We start from the raw sequence: 18,114 nt of genomic DNA on the forward strand, positions 1-18,114 counted from the left end.
TGGCTGACCCCTAAACCCTAAACCCTAAACCACATGGCTGACCCCTAAACCCTAAACCCTAAACCACATGGCTGACCCCACACGATGCTGACGAAAAATCGCACATATCACGCAATCCTCAATGCTACGTTCTAAAGACGACTATTCCCACTGCTACGGTTGCTGCCCGTGCAGCCTCCGGGTCGGCGTGTTGCTGATATCGCTGGCGATTGCGCTGCAGGGCGTGGGGTACATGGGCAATGCCATAGTGGGGTTGGCTGAGGGCCAGCGAGGCTGGGTCGACTACTGCAACATTGTATTCGGCGCCTTGTGGATCGCGTTGGGCGTGTTCGCCATAGTTAGCGTCTACAAGCAGAAATCTGGAGGCATAAGCATGCTCGCCCTCGTTTTCAAGGTCTCAGTGATTCTCACCATCATCAACGATATCATTCTCATCATTGGTATGGTGACCTTCACCGCTGCCAAAAACGATGACTTCGCTGAAGCGGACAAGGTGGCTTTTTACGTCGGTTTCGCCCTCATCATGGTATGGCACATCGCGTGCTACATCAACTTCCACTGGGTCCTAGGCACGATTAAGTCGTTGAAACAGGTGTTCGAGGCCGGTGGCAAAGGAGACGAGAAGAAGAATTACCTGGAATTAACTATGGCCTAGTTGCCATTTCTTTCCTGCAGTAAGTTTTTTTACTAACGATTTATTTGCGTTTAAAGATCCTGCAAGCTGCTACACACTCAACTCATTAATCCGCACGATCCACTTCTGGTGGTACGCTTCCGTCAATCTCTTTAAGTTTCGTGCTTGTGCGTGTGCTCCCGTCGACTGCTACACACCAACTGAGACTAATCACGTGGTTCTACCTCTTAGATGTCCCAATTTCGTAGCAGTATGTATGTTTAGGGAAAAAGAATTTTTCTGGACGACAATAGGAACTTCCCCCGTTTATTGACAATTCCCTTGTGCCGCTCAGATGTGAAGAAAAAAAACGCTGACGCCACCTGGGGCTCCCGAACAATCCAACTTCTACTACATGGGAGACTTCTCTCCCACACTAAAACTATTCTTTCCCACACTAACTACCCCACACCGAAAGTATTGTTTAATTCTGACTAAATACCTGCTCACATGATACGATCGCAGGGAGACTATTCTCGATGTTACGGATGCTGTCCATGCAGCCTAAGGCTGGGCACAGTGCTAATCTCACTGCTAGTGCTGATTGGTGGAGGGCTGTACGTGGCATACGCCGTTCTGGCCGTCTTGGAGCACAATGAGAATTGGGTTGCGTGGTCGAACGTCGCGTTTGGCAGTGTGGCCTTGCTCATGGGGTTGTCTGCACTGATTAGCGCGTACAGACGAAAAGTCTGCGGCGTTGCATTCCTCTCAATACTCTTCAAGATCGGACTCTTCTCTTCAGTTCTTAGCGACCTCACGGTTGCTGCGGGGATGGTGACTTATGGCCTGAACGAGGGTCGAGATGACCAAATTCCTCACGATGACAAGGTAGCGTTCTATACCTCCACTGGGCTAGCTTTGCTGTGTCACGCAGTCGGCTACTTGAACATCTACTGGGTTCTTGGCACCATCAAATCTCTCAAGAATGTAATAGCTGCTGGGGGTAAGGGGAATGAGAAGCTGAATCACAAGGAGATAAGGGCGCAAAGGACACAAGGAGCCAACCGAGTTTAGTTTAAATATGTAGTGAATTTTTTTATTTTCGCGATTGAAACACCCCTCCCCCTTTGAATTTCGCGATTGACGACAAAGTGGCTCAACACTCTATTGTAACAGGTCTAAAGCCATTTAAATTGAACCGCATTACATTTAAATTGAACCTCATTACACTAAAACGTCTAGGAATGTGGGGTGGACTCCGTTTCCTTCTTGATTAATCACAACTATCAGGATGGCTTTTGGAGACCTTGGACTAGCTCAACAAGCCGAGGAAGCACAACGGCAAGCAGCAGCCGTGCAGGAACGAGCGGAGGATGCCCAACAGCAAGTAGAGACCGTTCAGAAGCGGGCAGAGGCCGCTCAGGAACAAATAACGGAAGGCCAACAGCAGGTAACCGCTGCCTTGACGGCTGCGCAGGACATGGCATCTGGACAGAGCTTCATGTCGCGCATGCTTATCTGCTGCATGCCATCACCGGCAGAGCTGATTGGAGACCATGCTGGAGATTTTATCCCAGATGCAGCTCGTTTATCCCAGACTCCGGTTGACGGCTATTTTTAAAATGTAGAGATGAAAAACTATTTTAACTCTCAGCGCGCTTGAGATAATTTACTGGACGGCGTGTCGTCGAAAGCATTCCTATGTAGAGCCTCGGTCGTCAGTTGTCTGAGAAAACACGGCTTTTTAGTAAGACTGATGGTGTGGCATGTCATGCTATGTGGTTGTGACATGCAACCCTCGCCACGAAAGCCTGGGGAGGCGCCCTTACTACAACCCTCACGACAACCCTCACGACAACCCTCACGACAACCCTCACGACAACCTTTACGACAACCCTCACAACAACCCTCACGACAACCTTTACGACAATGCAGGGAACTGCTCCCCCAAGACCGACGGACCGACTGCGTGTTCAGAGCAGCCCCGGCCATCCATCCCACACGAGTTGTGGCTGCGCTGATCAATCCCATCCGGCCAAGACACCAGATCAGCGCGCAAGCCACCATTACGCCCGTCAGGCTCCGGTCAGGCATGACCCCGGACGCACTCAACGTCCAAAGGGCAATTGCAGCCTCGTTGAGAACTGACCAACCCCTGAAGAATGGACTACCGCCTGCAGATTTCCAGGCGCTGGACAAAGGTTTGGTACGGTGGCCGTCTCAGAAGACTTGTACTATTTGCATCGAGCCTTACAAGTTTGGACAGAAAGTCATTAGATTGCCATGTGGCCATTACTTTCACGGTACATGCATCGAGCCTTGGCTCCACAAGAGCTGCCGCTGTCCTCTTTGTCGCAAAAGCGCACTCGCCAAGTGTATCACGAATCCAGAATGAACTCCACATTGTCGTCGTTCAGCCGTCTGCCTAAATTTACCCTTCCGCCTTCACTTTATTATGCCCGCTGTTAGCTCGATGAAGTCGTACCTGTCTTCGTCGTTCAGAAAGCAAATGATTACCGGCATCGTGTGCTCTCTGAACCGGCAGACACACGTGAATCTTTTCTGGGCAATACCTGCGTCCGCATAGGAAGCGGGTCTCACCATCGAAATTAATCTGCGAGAACTCCACGCTATTGAGAGAGTCCACCAGGAATTGCAGGCAGATGCTGCTGTAGTCGACGCTTATCAGGTCTGAGTACTGGTACACCTTTCGCTTCGAGCTCTTTGTTAAAGCGATATTGGACACGTTAGCGTCGTGGTTCACTGCTAGAGTGAAGCCACGCATACTCTTGATCCCGTTCGGACCCTTAACAATCGCGTCGATGTGCACGCCCCGAGTAAGCCGCAGGAGCGCGGACATCGCCCGTAGCGAGTCCAGAGACCGCAACCGGAACTCGCGCACTTTGGCGAACTCCTTCCAGCCCCGAACGCGCATTACCTCGTCAGAGTTGTCCACGTGTGTCATCATCCGCTGCCGCATCACGCCGTTGTCTGGGCCGTTGAGTGTGTCAGCCCGGCGAGCTGGGGCCTTCGCGGCCTTGAGAACGCGCTCGAGTTCCCCGTCGCTGGGATGCTGAGCGTTGAGGGTAAGGGATCGGCCGGGTTGGTTGACAGCGGCGATTTCGTCGCTTGAAATGCGTTCGTCGCTGGACATGGGCAGATCGAACCCAACGGCCCTCTGGTTCTTTGTCTCCAGCGCTCCTGATTCTGCACTCCTTTGCGTCTCCGGAAATTCAGCAGCGTTGAAATCAAAATCGCCGAGGTTGAACGGAGGTGAGGTGTCAGTAAATACCGTCTTCGGTCGGGGAACCGTCGAAATTTGGGCAGGAGCGCGAGCCTTCACCATGGCCGACAGTGACTGGTGGCTGAAGGAGGCCAGGTTTAGCCTCGGACTGATTCCTGACTGGGAGCTAGCGCTTGGCACCGACTCCGGTAGCATTGTCGGCACGTCGTTGAAGTATCCATTCGCCGTGGTCTGGCTCAACGAACGACACGCAGGTCCCCACACCACATTCTCTGCTCGCGGCGACGGCGTACCACCGAACCAGCCTGGATCCGCTGACGACCTCCGTCTGCAGGACGCGTCAGGACTCACAGCTTGCACACGGAATTCCTTAGGGGTGAGGACAGCTTGGTCGAGGTGCTCCTTCACGTGCTGGCTCGTCTCCGCGCTGTCCTTGCGGGCGCTACGCGGTGTATCGTAAGGTTTGAATGGCGGCATGAAGCTGCGAATCGGAGTCGTTGGCTGCGCTGAGAGGTCGGCGGATGCTCGAGAGAGAGTCGTGGCTGAGAGCTCCTCAGCGGACAGTTGAGAGAGGGTCGTGGTTGATAGTTCACCGAATACTCGAGTCAGAGTGGTCGCAGAGAGCTCTTCAGTGAACTGGCTGTGATAGACCGACGAAATAGCAATAGCCTTTGAAGAACCGACGCCTGAAACGTCAGCCGTGTCGAAGGACGTTGGGACAGCGACCTGGCTTATGGCGCCACTGGTCGTGTCTGAAGATCCGGAGGACAGATCCTCCTCGGATTTCGGCTGGCCTCGTCGGGAAGTTCGTTGGCGTGGTCGAGATGGGTGTTTTGGTCGCTGGCCTCCTCGGGAGCTTCGTTGGCGTGAGGAGCCTGTGGAAGTGACGTCCGCGTTGTGTGAGAGGCCATCTTCCGTTTGGTGATTTGTGGGCGCCAGGTGGGTCTGTGCGTTTGGTAGTGGTTTGGAGAGGGCCAAACGGATATGTCCATCGCGTTTCTGCCTGATCACGTTGCTTGCTCTCTCCTCCCAGTCCAGAGGATATTCCTCCTTCACTTTCTGCCAGAAAAACAACTCAAGGGCCGTGTGCCTCATTGGGGTGCTCGGCTCTCCCAGGGCATGGCGGGCGGAGACGGATCGAGACTGCGTGTCACCCGGAACAACCACCACGTCTCTGATCCGTTTCGTATCGCCCTCCGAGATCCACCGAGCACTCATCTCCTCCCGTTCCCTAGAGGTGTCACAATACTGGAGAGGGCTTAGTCGTCGGCGACCTGGAGATGTGCAGTGGAATCGTTCCTTGGATTTCACGCGGTCCACACGACTTCTACGCTTCTCAGCGCGTGACAATGACCTGGTGAGTTGGGGCGTCAGAGGGCCATCAGGTACAGTGGTTGTCTTCTCCACAGGGTCCTGTGCAATCTTCGAGCTCCCCTTGGATCTGGTTGTCAACTGCTTGGTCACTCCACGAGCGATCTCTGTTCGCACTGTGTGCTCCCAATTGTTCTGTCGAGGCTCGTGAGCCACGCGACGCACTATGCGGCTTTGATCTATTGATACAAATCCGCGCTGCAGAGTCTTTAGATCATCCTTCAACTCGTTTAAACCGGCGAGCTGTCGCCTTGTCGTGCGATTTGGGGAAGCTGTTCTGATGACGTCAGGTGACAGGCTGCTAGTCATATTTGCCATATAGATCATGCATGCAACAGCACACCACGCAAAGGGCTGGCATACAAGAGCAGGTCCAACCAGGCTTCTTCCTCGCTACGCAGACTCCCGTTGTGGCCATTTGAGAGGACTACTAGACGACCGGTCTTCAGTGAATTTTCCAGCGGTCGAGATGCCAGCCAGGTCTCCAAGTAAGCCATAAAGTCGACTAGTGCGCGACCAGCAGTTTCGATTTTCCGTAAGACCGCAGTAGCAAGAGGCCTCTCAGGGCTGATCAGATGCTCCACTGTAGGTGGCCGGCTGAGGACGCGCAAGAGGGCATCACGGGACCGACCGAGCCCACTCAGGGCCTTGGACCTGCTCTGACTGTAAATCTTCTCCACTCGCTCCTCGGGATCCAGCCTGGTCTCGCGGGGTACCTTGTCGAGTCTGGGACCGTAGGCGGCCAATACGGAGAGGAAGTCCTTCAGCCGTCCAGGACTCTCCAGTGTCTCTTTCAGTTGAAGTCCTGCGGCGTCGACGTGTGACAGCGCCGCCAGGATCGCTGTGGCCATGCTAAGCAGGCTCTCCCCAGCATGTGACTTCATGAAATGCCGAGCGACGCTTGAGTTCGCCCCCTCCGCCTTAGCGCATTCTTCCGGTGTCTCCACTAAAGCCAACAGAAACTGTGTCTGCAGACATACGGTGGTCGGTCCGCTATAGGGGGCCAGTGTCCGGGCAATGCCAACCTTTAAAGAGGACTCTTCTTGTACGATCTCGTCACGAGGGTCACAGCACACTACTTTGTAGCTATCAGATGCTAAAAAATTGCGGACGTTGTCAGCTCCGAATCCTCCTATTACCATCGCGTGTTGAGCCAGAGGACCGAGCATCGCCTTCCCCACCAACTCCAGCGTCGAAAATGTGCGGTCTGTACATATCCAGCCTACGCTTTCGCTCGCGTAGTGAGCGACGGCAGCGGCACCTAGACCACCTATGGATCGGCCGTGGACACCGATGCATCGGGAGCCGCGCAGACCGAGGCCATGAGTGAGGTACTTTACGATCTTCACAGAGTCGTCGCATACCGCTACAGGAGAGGAGCGCCCTTGGGAGTTTCCAAATCCCCTATAGTTGTAGCTGCAGAACGTGATATTCCGGTCAACGTAGAAGGCGAGCCAGTCGTCGGAGATGCCGTGAAGCTCGCAGGCGCCAGCGTTGGGATTGCAGAAAAGAACCACGGGCTTCATAAGGGCACCGAGTTCGTCGAGCTCCGTCTCTAAAGGAGGTGCATTCAAACCAAGCCCCTTCTCCCCCAACCGAATCAGTATCGCTTCGTTCAGCACGTAGGATCCCAAGCAGAACATGGCATCGCCATCCTTCAGCATATTCAAGGAATCTGGGAGGCCCTCCGTGTCCAAGCGAGTGGCCCAATCCATAAGTCTCATCATGTCGTCATCAGCCTCAACCGGTTTTTTGGAGCTGAATAATGCGTCCCCGCTGGACTCACGTGGAGATCACACTGAGAAGGACCGAGACACAGGGCGAACCGACGTTGCCAAAGTGGTGCAAGGCAGCAACAGCCGCTCTCATAACCAGTGGCCTTACATCCGACGGAGGAGTAAGATGCGCCTCCAGGAGCACTCGAGGGTCTCCAGCTCGTAAGAAAAACCGAAGAGACGAGCGATTGACGACCATCTCGCTGCTCAAGAGGCGAAGCGAACCCAGTGGAGCCACGTTCACCCCAGCATCCTTGCCGTTTGCGTCGCGCATGCGCAGAGCGGCCTCCAAGTCGCTAACAACATCCAACGCCACCCCCACCGCACCAGGCCCCACGGACAGCCCATTCATAACCGCGAGGTCTGGAGGCGCTTCTCGTCTCTGACGCAGAACCTCCAGCCGCTTAAAGAGCCCGAAAAGAGTGAGGTGAGCGCCTGAAGTTTTCGCAATAGGCGTGACGGACGGAAGTGAGAGAGTGGCTGCCAACTCCGGTTTAACTTGGACGTCAAGCGAGTCCACCATTCTGAGGATGAGCCCTATCGTGTTGAACAATTCAGTGCTGCCTGAAGTTCCCCGCCCCCGAACTGAAATCAGCTCGTCCATCTTGACAGCGAGGTCCATGTGGATCACTGACCGGTGCAGCACCGAAAGTGTCTGCAGTGTGGTGCAGAGAGAGCCTATCCGTAGCTCTTCGTTGGGCACGCCGACGTCCAGCGCCTCCAAGAACAGCTTGAGCTGACTGACGTGGCAGTGAAGGGACTGCAGCGATTGCGCCTTGATCTGGTTCTCTATCATCCTCCGCGTAAACGACAGAGATCCCGGGAACGTCGAGACTCGTAAGACAAATCGGAAGAGCTGGCCCACGACAAGCAGTTGCACTACCAGTACCGCAAGGGGAAAGGCCGGCAAGACGTAGTGCAAAACGAGGCCAACCACCGCAAACACCACGTAGAGCAGTGCGATAATGCTAAGCATGGGCGTTGACGCCCTAACTTGCCGCATGACTCTCTTTACGGTGGATGAGCGCCTGCACCTGCGACTGAACTCGCGACCGCTCGCACGAAGGGAAGGCAGGTCAGGGTCAGGCATTAATTAGGAGTTTTCACCGTCATCATGACCTAGGGCTCTCAACGGCTTCATCGCGGTGCAACCCAGGCTGCCGCATTGCGTGCTCAATAATTTTCTTCAGCCCGGCTGCGTTGTCTTTGCGCTTCACTTTGGCATTCTGTAACTCATCTGACTCACCTCCAGACTCGTGGATCACCCCATTGATCTTGGCGAGGCTGTGTAGATGTATTCCTCCACTCACATCTTCTCTTTTTTCTTTGACAGCAGCTTTGGGTCGCCGACAGCGTTCACCTCTGCCTGTTTAATGCCTTCCTGCGGTGAGACCTGCCTTCCACACTCACATAGACACCCTTGACTTGCCCAGCCAGCACATCCACCGGATCTAGCTTCAATGGTTCCAGCTCGTCACCGCATTTAGCCGACACCAACGCAAGCAACAGCCACACACGCATTGTATCGATACAACGACCGGCCACATGACAACCTGAAATCCCATTCACCGAGAGCTCAGTCTGGAACTTCGCCCAACCTGAAATCCCATTCACTCTGAGAGCTCAGTCTGGAACTTCGCCCAGCTCGAATTGAGTTCGTGGAACACGGACTGCGCCAGAAACCGCTGGCGTCCGTCGCCTTTCTCTGATCTGTCAGGGTGGCATTCTCTGATGGCTTTGAAGTAGGTTTTCTTGACCACGGTTCGATTGGCTACGAGCTGGCCGAATGAAATCGCCTCCCATCCTGCTCCGGCCCACATTACATCTTGAACCGTGGAGAGCAGCACGCGAATGTCCTTCACTTCTCCTCCTGGGCCACGAGCCCACTGTCGGACGTGGCCTGCCAGCTCGTCTGAGGCGCCCAACTTCTCTTGGAGCCGCCGATGTTCGAGGTCTCGCCGTTCTGAATGATGGTAGGCATCGGGACTCACGTTGATGATCGCCCACGGCCAGTCTGGCACGTTCGTCTGCTGAAGCGTGCTGCACTGGAGGAGTCGTTACTCGCGGGGTTGGTGTCGGCTGCACAGGAGGTGGTGAGAGATGGGTAGCTTGGGGTACGAACAAGTGCGACATCGACGTCCATTCAGTCTCCCACCCCACGCCCACACAGGACTTCAAATTGATGTCGTGGGGAACAGGAACGAGCTTAACTACGAGCCTGCCATCCAGAACGGGCAATATGTCTTTCTCGTCGCAGTCTACCCAGCATTCAGTACGTTCAACGCTGACTTTGCACCTGATTAGATAGGGATGATGAGTGCATAACCAAGCTGGTAAGCACTTCCGAAGGTCCGCTCCTGTGAGTTCCGTACACGAGGGCTTATCATAGTTGCTATTCACACTCACCAGTTTAAAATGAGAGGAGCCCGACTCCGCACACCTCTCACACGAGTACATAGCCCGCAAGTCGTGTAGGCGGGGCGCCTGTACCCTGTAGGACGCCCAGCGGGAGGCTGGTGCCCGGCTCACAACTGCAGTATGGCGGGTAGACTCCTTGACTGAGTCGGTGACATCTCTTGCCAACTGCGTCGCCTTGGAGAGTAAACCTTTGAATCCTGATTGACGTGAATGAGAGGAGACTCACCTTCCATCGATTTCAGCGATTTCGATGGGAAAGAAGAGATCTCGGAACCAAAGCAGCGAAAGCAGCGATGGCGAGCAACGAAACGAACGCAAGAAGCTAAGGAAGGCAAGGAAGGCTGAGAAGGCAAAGAAGGTGGAGAAGACGCCGCCCGAGGTTGTGGAGAAGACGCCGCCCGAGGTTGTGGAGAAGCCGGTGATCACATCCGGGCAAGGGAGTTGGGACACCGTGAAGAAGGAGTTTACGTGGAACGTCCGCAGCGACCTGGTGCTTCGTGTGTCAAAGTTTCGAGGCCAGGTAGCCGTTGACATTCGCCATTTGTGGAATGGTAATCCTACGAAGAAGGGAATACATGTGCCTGTGGAGGTGTTCAAGGAATTACAACAGTGGTCTTCGTTGAATGAGGCTCTTCGCGAACTTGACAAGTGACGTCATCGACCGCTCGAGCATGTGAATCTCAGCAACGCGGGCAGAACGTTTGCAGGGGGGGTTTCCGAAATCAGATAATGATTCGATCAGCCAGAAAGTTTCGCCAGCGTCATGAATAAAAGGCAGCGCGAGTCGGAGGGTTCTGACTCATCCGAAAAGCCCTGCAAGAAAACAAAGACGAGCCACGACGAGTTACAAAAGGACCAGGGCGCATGGGACGACGAGAGGAAGGCCTTTGTGTGGCATCTCGGGCCAGAGCTAGTGCTTTGCGTTTCCAAGTTCAGAGAGATAGTATCGGTTGACGTAAGGCATCAGTGGGAAGGTCGTCCTGCAAAGAAAGGTATTCATATCAACCCTAAGATCTTCAGGGACCTCCAGGCATGGTCGTAGAAAAAGCCAACAGACAATGACTGGGTCCGCACTTCCGCATGTTGTGGGCGACAAAAATATATGATACCTTGCTGTGCTTCGTTTCCGATGTCGCTGTCACCGCTGTTGGCAAAACGCCTACGAGATCTCATCGTTCCTATGGAGCGGAACGCAGCCGCAGGGGTGGTGGACGTCCTCGGATCGTCGCTGTTCCCTGTAATCCCGCTACAGACACGGATGTCTAGGCACGAAGGAAGCTTAAGCGATCTGCTCAACACCACAGAGGCCGGCAGCTATGCGGTCGCGGACCAGTCATCATTTTCTAGGAGAAGGAACTGTCCCTGTCGGCTGTCCGAGTTGCCTGCAGTGGTTGAGATGAGACAATCGGGGGCACATTTTGTCTCCTACATCAACAACCTACACCCCGACGACTTCCAAGAGGTCTACCTTTGTCTGGAGGAGCTCATCACCTACGTGCTGCCTCTCTTCGCTGAGTTGATCCCCGGTCTCGACGTTACGAGCGGAACCCGTCACCAGCTGGTAATTAGAGCGGTGTCGGCCTTCCTTGAGCCTGGTTCCAGACGAGACTGGCTCTCATCCAATCTTCGCCACCTGGAGTTCGTCGGTTTCATCGAGAAGCTCGCCTCCTGCGTAATCACGTACGAGCAGTGTAACTTGCTGCAAACTGCCACTGTGAGCGTGTCACGGACGCACCACATCGCTCCCACCGACCTGGCGGATCCTGCTTTGCCTGGCCGGAAACGCACGGTGATGATAATGCTGGTAGCTCCGAGCAACTCGTGCAATGCTCGGACAGTGATTCCCCAACAAATAGACTGGTGGCAGCGAGCATTAGTCAAGAAGGTTCCGTTCCTTGGTCATCTACCATCGCTGGTACTGGAGTCAATTTGGGACTTCTTCGAGCTGCCCACGACGCCTCAGAAAAGCATGCTCACGTTCAACCGCAACGTCAAACAGTGGGAAGATTATTTAGCCAGTTCCCAGATGCTTCCCTGAAGCACCTCTAGACGGAATAACGCCTTAGCGTTATGACTATCCCAAGTAGCTTTGCTGAAGACTTGTTGATGTGCACTACTCCGTAACTGACGATTTCTTGTCCATGTCCAAACTCCCAAGCCGTTTGGCAGTCATCCGTGAGGAGAAGCAGAAGAAAAAGGCTGACCGGCAATCCGCCCACCTCCAGAAGCAACATGAGAAGCTAGTTAAAACGACACCGTCTGGGACGTGGGATGTCTCTACGATCGAGGCCAAAATTTCCGCCCTGGAGTTACGCATTGAAGTTTCCAACGTAGAATGGGACAAACGAAAATCCGACCAGCCCCACGATCAAAGTGTTATGCTCTCTGGCAAGCTCCAACGCAAGCTCCTGGGTAGATTGGCCTGGCTACGGCAAGGTCAGAAAGGCAACGTCACAGTAGGGGGGACGCCACAGCCGAAGGCCACCCGTCGGAAAGCATTCCCCATGGAAAATGCCCTTCGGAAAATGAAGGTCGAGGGAGAAGGTTGTCTGTGTTGCGGGTGTCCGGACCACGTGATGGCCCTCTGCCCACTGAACAAGTCCAAGGGAGTTCAGGTGTGTTTCAACTGTGGCTCGAAGGACCACCGGTTAAGAGATTGTCCAGAGGAAAGATCGGAATGCAACCACCTGGCTTTCGCAGTGTGCTACATCTGTGGAGAGACCAGCCACCTCTCAGGGCAGTGTGGCAAACCCAAACGTACACCCAACCCTCCACGCGAACGGCATCCGAAAGTAAAGAAACCTGTCGATCCTGACGCGGAACCATTCGAGTGCTACCTTTGTGGTTCGACTGACCATGGAAAGAAGGAGTGCCCTCACGTCACAAACCCTAAGTGTTTCATTTGCGGTTCGGATGACCATCTGCGAGCTGACTGCCCTGACAACGACTTCAAGTGCTTCATCTGCGGATCTAAAGCCCATCACGTTGCAAACTGTCCTGATAAACCGGAAACTTCTGGTGGGTGCTACCATTGCGGCAGCAATGAGCACACCAGAAAATACTGCCCTGCACGTGGTTCAGGATGTGCTTAACTCAAGAGGAGTAACCGACAGCTCTAGATCGTCCTAGCATCGAGGAAGTCGCAAGTCGCATACTAGGAACCTGTTCGTGTTGTTTATCGTCAGGATTCAAACCTAAAAAGTCACTATGGAAGCCTGCTTACCATCAGCTGAACCAGCGGTCGCACGTCGATTAGGAGGAGTGTAGTGTCGTCGCAAGCGCCTCCGGTTGCTTTCTGGTAGCGAATCATCGCGTCGGAACCCACTCGAGAGGCAAGATGGTAGAGTCCATCGGTAGATTGAACGCGTGACAAGTGATCCGCCACGGTACTCAACTGTATCATGTCCCATACCCCATCTGATCCAATGATCAGAAACTCTACAGGTTCAGTTACGAGCCAGACCTTGCAGTCAGGCTTGGCTGTCTTGCCCACATGCTCGAACTCGCGATCACCTAAGGCCCTGGTCACGTTCAACGCCTTCGTCGCGTTCGACTTGGTCTGAGTGATTAGCTGGCCCTTGCGTCGAAGTTCCATCATCTCATCGCGGCCGAAGAGTCTTGACAGCCTTTCAATTTCTTTCGGGTTCGCGAAGTTGTGGTCGTACTCGCCGAGGGCTCGGGCTTTAGCGTCTCCTTTTCGGGAACGAAAAACGAACCCGCCAGAGGAGTCACCGACGAACGCTGAATAGGCGAAGGCCTTGGCGATATCCATGATGACCACAGTGCACGTGGTGCCTCCAGGCAAGTCGCCCATCAGGTCGTCAATGCATCCGAAAACGTAGCTGAAATATGCTTCCACGACGGATTGTTGTCCCTTCTGAATGAGTGCTCTGACATTCGGTGCTCTCAGTGACAGCTCTATCAGTTCCACAAGGCACCTTACACCTCGACGGGAGCAAACATCGCCCGCCCTGTGGTGATGGCCAGGACTCTTCTCTCCAGGCTTGTCGCCCTCATCAGTCGTACTCAAGCCATGTCCGTCGCATACGCAGAAAATGTAAAACTCATTCTCGTCGTCGACCTTTATCCTTGAGACGGAGAATCCATCTTGATTCCGACACCCTCCAGTTCCCTTGAACACTGGATGCTCCCTAACACAGAGGAGGTTTTTGTTCCCCTGCTTGAAGAAAACGCCTGTCTGCTCGTATATCCGCCGACTCTTCTCTACGTCGTTGATGGCGTGATGTGGTGACGTTGCCACATCCTCCATTGCCGGACGCCAGTCGAGGCTCTTTAGCTCACGCAAGATTCGTTGAACGGCTTGCTTTCGTTGGACGGTTTCGGATTTAACCCCGACTTCGATATGGGTGGCTTCGCGTGACATGGTGTCACTAAGGCCCTTCTTGGGCCACATGGATTCGGTTAGCTCAAGTCTTCTCAGCGTGCACGGCACACAAAAGACGCATTTCGGTATCATTCGGTATCCTTCACGTCACTTAGGCCGTGCTTGACACTTTTCTATCGCTTGAACGGCTTCCACTGCTTGAACTGCAGACACCACCTGTGGTCAACTCTATCCCAACTCACCAAGCTGGCCTGAAAGTTGTCCCAGTCGCTGGGGGGGACCTCCTCATCCATTGACGTTACCACACTCTCACTCTCACTCGGATGAAGGGACTGGCTCTCTTGTTTGTCCAGTCGCGTGACTGTGAACTCTTTCCCATTCAGACCGACGGTCACGGTTTGGTTTAGGGGCAACGGTTCCTGGAAACGATGAGACATGCGAACGTGTGCGAATGCACGGGGTCAGAACGAAACGGTACCTTATGAGGCATTGTTGTCGTGCTTGGTAAGGATATTTTTGGGTTGACACGTTAGCCTTCCCTTTCATGTCACTACTCGCTTGAAACCGCCTGATTGGCTCCCATATTTTCACAATAAGTGGCAACCTGTTTTCTACGCGTATCCCATTTGTTTGGGCTTGAGAACTTGATGCTGAAGATTATGGGAGATACACTCCATGAGTCTAGATATCGATTGCCGGGTTAAATGGCGATTATCTGTGCCCCTTAAGCAGTCGATTGGATTCCATGTGGTCTTACCGTATCATGGCGTCTGTGTGACCGCTGAATCAGTCTTTGACAAGTTTTGTTGTGTCCAAACATTTGACCAGATGCACGAATCACACTGAGCGACGGCGCAATTGACGTTAATTATCGGCTTTACATTGGAGAGCCATGACCTCGAGGAACTCAAGGAAGAAACCAAAAAAGGAAGCCACGCCGACGAAAGTCGGTGTGAGACGATCTACGAGGAAGAGGCATGTATCGAGTGACGAGTCGGACGCGAGCTCTGCTGTGGATACCTCTGTATCCAAAGCGGAGAGCAAGGCGAGCCCTAGCGAGGAGTTGTGGCCCAACATCGGCGAGACTAAGGAAGACGACGATTTAATCGTTACTAGGGTCAACCGGAGGAAGCAGTTGGCACGCGAGTTGATCAAGAAAAGGAAACACGATGATCGACGCAGAGCACAGTCTATTGACCTCAGCACTGTTAGTCTTCGAAGTCTGCTGCAAGAGAGTGAGAGTTTTATCGAAGGCGTGCTGGCCCGATCCAACTCCAAGGCCAAAGCCAAGAATAGTAAAAAAAAGAAGGAAACCAGCAAGCGCAGTCGACGGCCCACAGAGGAGGAAGAGGACCCTGAGGAGAATATAACACGTCTCTCAGTCCAGCCCTCCTTGCTTACCGGGGCTACGTTGAAGAACTATCAGCTGGAGGGTCTTAATTGGCTCATCAGTCTATACGAAAACGGTTTGAACGGTATCTTAGCCGATGAGATGGGTCTTGGGAAGACAATTCAGACCATTACTCTCTTTGCGTACTTGAAGGAGTTTAGGAGCATCGAGGGGCCCCATCTCGTGCTGGCTCCTAAGAGTACGTTGGGAAATTGGCTGTCAGAGATCAACCGTTTTTGTCCCGCATTGAAGGCGTTCAAATTTCATGGGACCAAGGATGAACGCGAATTGATGAAACAGACGGCCTTCGCTCCCGGGGCCTATGACGTCTACATCACATCCTATGAGTTGTGTGTTCGGGAGAAGAATCTACTACAAAAGATGCGTTGGCGCTACTTAGTCATTGACGAGGCACACAGGATTAAGAACGAAGCTTCTAAGCTGTCACAGGTAACTCGGACGTTCCGGACGGAGTTTAGACTTCTCTTGACTGGCACGCCTCTTCAGAATAACCTTCACGAGTTGTGGTCGCTGCTGAACTTTCTGTTTCCCGAAATCTTTGCGTCCTCAGAGGAGTTTGAGTCTGTATTTGACCTCACGAGCCAAGACGACACGATTTCCCAATCAGACCGAGAAGCTAAGAACGCGGAGATCGTTACCCGTCTGCACAAAATTCTCCGGCCTTTCATGCTTCGAAGAGTGAAGGTTGAGGTCACAGTGGACCTCCCTCCTAAGAAGGAGCTACTGCTCTACATCCCGCTCTCCCAAATGCAGAAGCAGCTTTACAGGGCGTTACTGGCCAAGAACGCCGACGCTGCACATGATGGTGCGGGAGTGCCTTCCAGATCGAGGCTCATGAACCTGGCGATGCAGCTTCGCAAAGCTTGCAACCACCCTTACCTGTTCGAGGGCTATGAGGAACCAACCGCTGACCCATTTGGCGAACACCTCATTAAGAACTCCGGGAAGATGACATTCATTGATCGCCTTTTGACCCGTTTGATCGCCTCTGGGTCTCGGGTGCTCATCTTCAGCCAAATGACGCGTATGCTTGATATTCTGGACGATTATTGCCGGCTGCGATACTTCAAGTACTGTCGAATTGATGGGAGCACATCCGGCCATGATCGAGACGCTGCTATCGAGGGCTTCAACGCCCCAGGCTCGGAAATCGCAGTGTTCCTTCTGTCTACTCGGGCTGGTGGTTTAGGAATCAACCTCACTGCGGCCGATACTGTCGTGCTTTTCGATTCTGATTGGAATCCACAGGTTGATTTGCAGGCTATGGATCGAGCACACCGTATTGGGCAGACCAGACCCGTCAACGTTTATCGTCTGATTCACGAGCACACAATCGAAGAAAAAGTCCTCGAAAAGGCCACAATGAAACTGCAGCTCGACTCCGCAGTCATCCAGCAGGGCGGCTACAGCTCCAAGAATCGACACCTTGCCAAGGGGGAGTTGATGAGTATGGTGCAGTACGGCGCTGACCGTATTTTCAAGGCTGGCGTGTCGATGGAGGAACTGTCCGAGGCCGATTTCAACCTCATCTTACAACGAGGCGAGCAGAAGCACGTCGAAATCAACAACAAGCTGCAAGCGCACGTGAAGAAGCGCCTCTTAGATTTTAGGTAAGGTCTCCGGCAATGCAAGCCGCGTTAGAAGCGATACTACTCGGACTGTATGCGTTTTTTCTCACATTCATCCAGCAGATCCACTAAGGAAATGAACGCGGACTACCTTGCTGAGATTTTCTCAGGGAACATTGACACTGAGGAGGCCAGGATGGAGAAAGAGGCGTGGCTCGCGATGGCCGCGGAGGATCTTGAAGAACAGCACTCCAAGCGGAAGGCACGTGCTGAGCAGAACAGGATGGAGCAAGTGATGAAGCAGGCGCTGAAGAGTCAGAAGGTCCAGCAGACCAGACTGCCTCCTATGCAAGAGTGGCAGTTCTATCCTCGAGAAAAGTTGATGGCTCTCCATGATGAGGAATTCGAGCTAATTCAAGCACGATTTGTTGCTGAGGAAAACGGAGAAGACTCTGACGTCTTAACAGCTCGCCTGCTGGACGTCAAGGAGCACCTACAAGATGGCCTGGCCCAAGGCTTCGGCGATTGGTCCAGACGCGACTTTCAGGCGTTTGTCCGAGGTTGTGAGATCCATGGAAGAAACGATCTTCGAGAGATCAACTTGGAGATCGGACCACACAAAACACCTCGGCAAGTGCAGGCGTACAGCAGCGCCTTCTGGAAGCACATCGAAAGCCTCCCTGACGGAAAGAGGATTGTGGCCCGCATTACAACAGGGGAGGTGGGGATAGACCGCAGACTGGACATTGAAAAGATCATTCGACTGTAGGTTTATGCTGTTTTTCCTCATTCAGGAAGCAAACTCAGTGCCGCAATCCCTGGCAAGAGGCTCACCTCGCTGGTTGGTCTCAGTCCTCTGTTCGTAAGCTCTTTAACGAGACCGAGGACCGCTGGTTGCTAAATATTATGGCCATCCTCGGATACGGGTTGTGGGACCGCTATAGGATCCATGCCAGGTGCGACTCAATCCTTCGTTACGACTGGTACCTTCAATCCAGATCAGCTGTTGAATTCAATCGACGGGCGGAAACGTTAGTTCGCCAGCTGAAGAAGGAGGCGTCTGACACGGGGCGAAAACGCAGAACGACGACATCCGAAGGTGACAAGAAACGCCGCAAGACAACCCAAAGCTCCAGACCGGATACTGCAGAGTCCGTATTGCCCGAAACCCCCATGACTGAACCCACAGACGGGGAGAAGCTGTCTCAGGGTGGCGCTGTGGAGGAGGAGGCCAGCAAGTCAGAGGACCCGACGCCTCTGGAAGCACCAGAAGCACCAGACGACGATATTAGCTTATGATAGCCCATGATCTTTGTGCTTTGTTGTACACATACCCAGCCTTAATCTGCTTTCCACGAGTTAGCGACAT

The 18,114-nt window shown here is 53.5% G+C and overlaps 13 protein-coding genes across 20 annotated transcripts; 8 read left to right on the top strand and 5 right to left on the bottom strand.

Annotated features, from left to right (window-relative positions):
* Window positions 1–121: 121 nt before the first annotated feature.
* On the top strand, window positions 122–655 carry KVP18_003655 (uncharacterized protein; the record flags this gene model as incomplete). The annotated part of the gene is made up of 1 exon (XM_067955561.1): window positions 122–655. The coding sequence occupies one exon, from the start codon at window positions 122–124 to the stop codon at window positions 653–655; it is 534 nt and encodes a 177-aa protein (XP_067813122.1).
* A 468-nt stretch (window positions 656–1,123) lies between these two features.
* KVP18_003660 (uncharacterized protein) lies at window positions 1,124–1,687 on the top strand (the record flags this gene model as incomplete). The annotated part of the gene is made up of 1 exon (XM_067955571.1): window positions 1,124–1,687. One exon carries the CDS (start codon window positions 1,124–1,126, stop codon window positions 1,685–1,687), a length of 564 nt encoding a protein of 187 aa, XP_067813132.1.
* A 217-nt stretch (window positions 1,688–1,904) lies between these two features.
* Window positions 1,905–2,234, top strand: KVP18_003664 (uncharacterized protein; the record flags this gene model as incomplete). Its single annotated transcript, XM_067955576.1, has 1 exon — window positions 1,905–2,234. One exon carries the CDS (start codon window positions 1,905–1,907, stop codon window positions 2,232–2,234), a length of 330 nt encoding a protein of 109 aa, XP_067813137.1.
* A 145-nt stretch (window positions 2,235–2,379) lies between these two features.
* Window positions 2,380–2,634, top strand: KVP18_003651 (uncharacterized protein; the record flags this gene model as incomplete). Its single annotated transcript, XM_067955555.1, has 1 exon — window positions 2,380–2,634. One exon carries the CDS (start codon window positions 2,380–2,382, stop codon window positions 2,632–2,634), a length of 255 nt encoding a protein of 84 aa, XP_067813116.1.
* Window positions 2,635–2,991: 357 nt separating this feature from the next.
* Window positions 2,992–8,093, bottom strand: KVP18_003649 (uncharacterized protein; the record flags this gene model as incomplete). Of its 4 annotated transcripts, XM_067955550.1 has the most annotated exons (5): window positions 2,992–3,034; window positions 3,063–3,186; window positions 3,215–5,526; window positions 5,592–6,986; window positions 7,015–8,093. In XM_067955550.1, the coding sequence occupies 5 exons, from the start codon at window positions 8,091–8,093 to the stop codon at window positions 2,992–2,994; spliced, it is 4,953 nt and encodes a 1,650-aa protein (XP_067813111.1). The 4 variants fall into 4 exon arrangements, with proteins under 4 accessions (XP_067813111.1, XP_067813113.1, XP_067813110.1 ...); XM_067955552.1 differs by lacking the exons at window positions 2,992–3,034; window positions 5,592–6,986; window positions 7,015–8,093 and having other exon boundaries at window positions 3,045–5,537; XM_067955549.1 differs by lacking the exons at window positions 2,992–3,034; window positions 3,063–3,186; window positions 3,215–5,526; window positions 7,015–8,093 and having other exon boundaries at window positions 5,552–6,955.
* A 22-nt stretch (window positions 8,094–8,115) lies between these two features.
* Window positions 8,116–8,524, bottom strand: KVP18_005215 (uncharacterized protein; the record flags this gene model as incomplete). Its single annotated transcript, XM_067949608.1, has 3 exons — window positions 8,116–8,287; window positions 8,314–8,384; window positions 8,414–8,524. 3 exons carry the CDS (start codon window positions 8,522–8,524, stop codon window positions 8,116–8,118), a joined length of 354 nt encoding a protein of 117 aa, XP_067813146.1.
* An 89-nt stretch (window positions 8,525–8,613) lies between these two features.
* On the bottom strand, window positions 8,614–9,460 carry KVP18_003654 (uncharacterized protein; the record flags this gene model as incomplete). 2 transcript variants are annotated; one of them, XM_067955559.1, is made up of 2 exons in its annotated part: window positions 8,614–8,966; window positions 8,995–9,460. In XM_067955559.1, 2 exons carry the CDS (start codon window positions 9,458–9,460, stop codon window positions 8,614–8,616), a joined length of 819 nt encoding a protein of 272 aa, XP_067813120.1. The 2 variants fall into 2 exon arrangements, with proteins under 2 accessions (XP_067813120.1, XP_067813121.1); XM_067955560.1 differs by lacking the exon at window positions 8,995–9,460 and having other exon boundaries at window positions 8,614–8,823.
* A 211-nt stretch (window positions 9,461–9,671) lies between these two features.
* On the top strand, window positions 9,672–10,073 carry KVP18_003667 (uncharacterized protein; the record flags this gene model as incomplete). The annotated part of the gene is made up of 1 exon (XM_067955580.1): window positions 9,672–10,073. The coding sequence occupies one exon, from the start codon at window positions 9,672–9,674 to the stop codon at window positions 10,071–10,073; it is 402 nt and encodes a 133-aa protein (XP_067813141.1).
* A 477-nt stretch (window positions 10,074–10,550) lies between these two features.
* Window positions 10,551–11,459, top strand: KVP18_003666 (uncharacterized protein; the record flags this gene model as incomplete). The annotated part of the gene is made up of 1 exon (XM_067955579.1): window positions 10,551–11,459. One exon carries the CDS (start codon window positions 10,551–10,553, stop codon window positions 11,457–11,459), a length of 909 nt encoding a protein of 302 aa, XP_067813140.1.
* A 103-nt stretch (window positions 11,460–11,562) lies between these two features.
* On the top strand, window positions 11,563–12,513 carry KVP18_003652 (uncharacterized protein; the record flags this gene model as incomplete). Its single annotated transcript, XM_067955556.1, has 1 exon — window positions 11,563–12,513. One exon carries the CDS (start codon window positions 11,563–11,565, stop codon window positions 12,511–12,513), a length of 951 nt encoding a protein of 316 aa, XP_067813117.1.
* Window positions 12,514–12,626: 113 nt separating this feature from the next.
* On the bottom strand, window positions 12,627–13,898 carry KVP18_003665 (uncharacterized protein; the record flags this gene model as incomplete). Of its 2 annotated transcripts, none has more annotated exons than XM_067955577.1 (1): window positions 12,627–13,898. In XM_067955577.1, one exon carries the CDS (start codon window positions 13,896–13,898, stop codon window positions 12,627–12,629), a length of 1,272 nt encoding a protein of 423 aa, XP_067813138.1. The 2 variants fall into 2 exon arrangements, with proteins under 2 accessions (XP_067813138.1, XP_067813139.1); XM_067955578.1 differs by having other exon boundaries at window positions 12,627–13,835.
* A 41-nt stretch (window positions 13,899–13,939) lies between these two features.
* KVP18_003662 (uncharacterized protein) lies at window positions 13,940–14,203 on the bottom strand (the record flags this gene model as incomplete). The annotated part of the gene is made up of 1 exon (XM_067955574.1): window positions 13,940–14,203. One exon carries the CDS (start codon window positions 14,201–14,203, stop codon window positions 13,940–13,942), a length of 264 nt encoding a protein of 87 aa, XP_067813135.1.
* Window positions 14,204–14,658: 455 nt separating this feature from the next.
* KVP18_003657 (uncharacterized protein) lies at window positions 14,659–18,044 on the top strand (the record flags this gene model as incomplete). 3 transcript variants are annotated; one of them, XM_067955566.1, is made up of 4 exons in its annotated part: window positions 14,659–15,606; window positions 15,631–16,787; window positions 16,866–17,510; window positions 17,540–18,044. In XM_067955566.1, the coding sequence occupies 4 exons, from the start codon at window positions 14,659–14,661 to the stop codon at window positions 18,042–18,044; spliced, it is 3,255 nt and encodes a 1,084-aa protein (XP_067813127.1). The 3 variants fall into 3 exon arrangements, with proteins under 3 accessions (XP_067813127.1, XP_067813126.1, XP_067813125.1); XM_067955564.1 differs by lacking the exons at window positions 14,659–15,606; window positions 15,631–16,787 and having other exon boundaries at window positions 16,882–17,510; XM_067955565.1 differs by lacking the exons at window positions 16,866–17,510; window positions 17,540–18,044 and having other exon boundaries at window positions 14,659–16,791.
* Between the last annotated feature and the right edge of the window lie 70 nt (window positions 18,045–18,114).

The sequence above is a fragment of a genome (assembly GCF_019968955.1).
Source record: "MAG: Porospora cf. gigantea A chromosome Unknown PgA_NODE_130_length_35758_cov_341.584, whole genome shotgun sequence".
NCBI classification, from domain to species: Eukaryota; Apicomplexa; class Conoidasida; order Eugregarinorida; family Porosporidae; genus Porospora; species Porospora cf. gigantea A.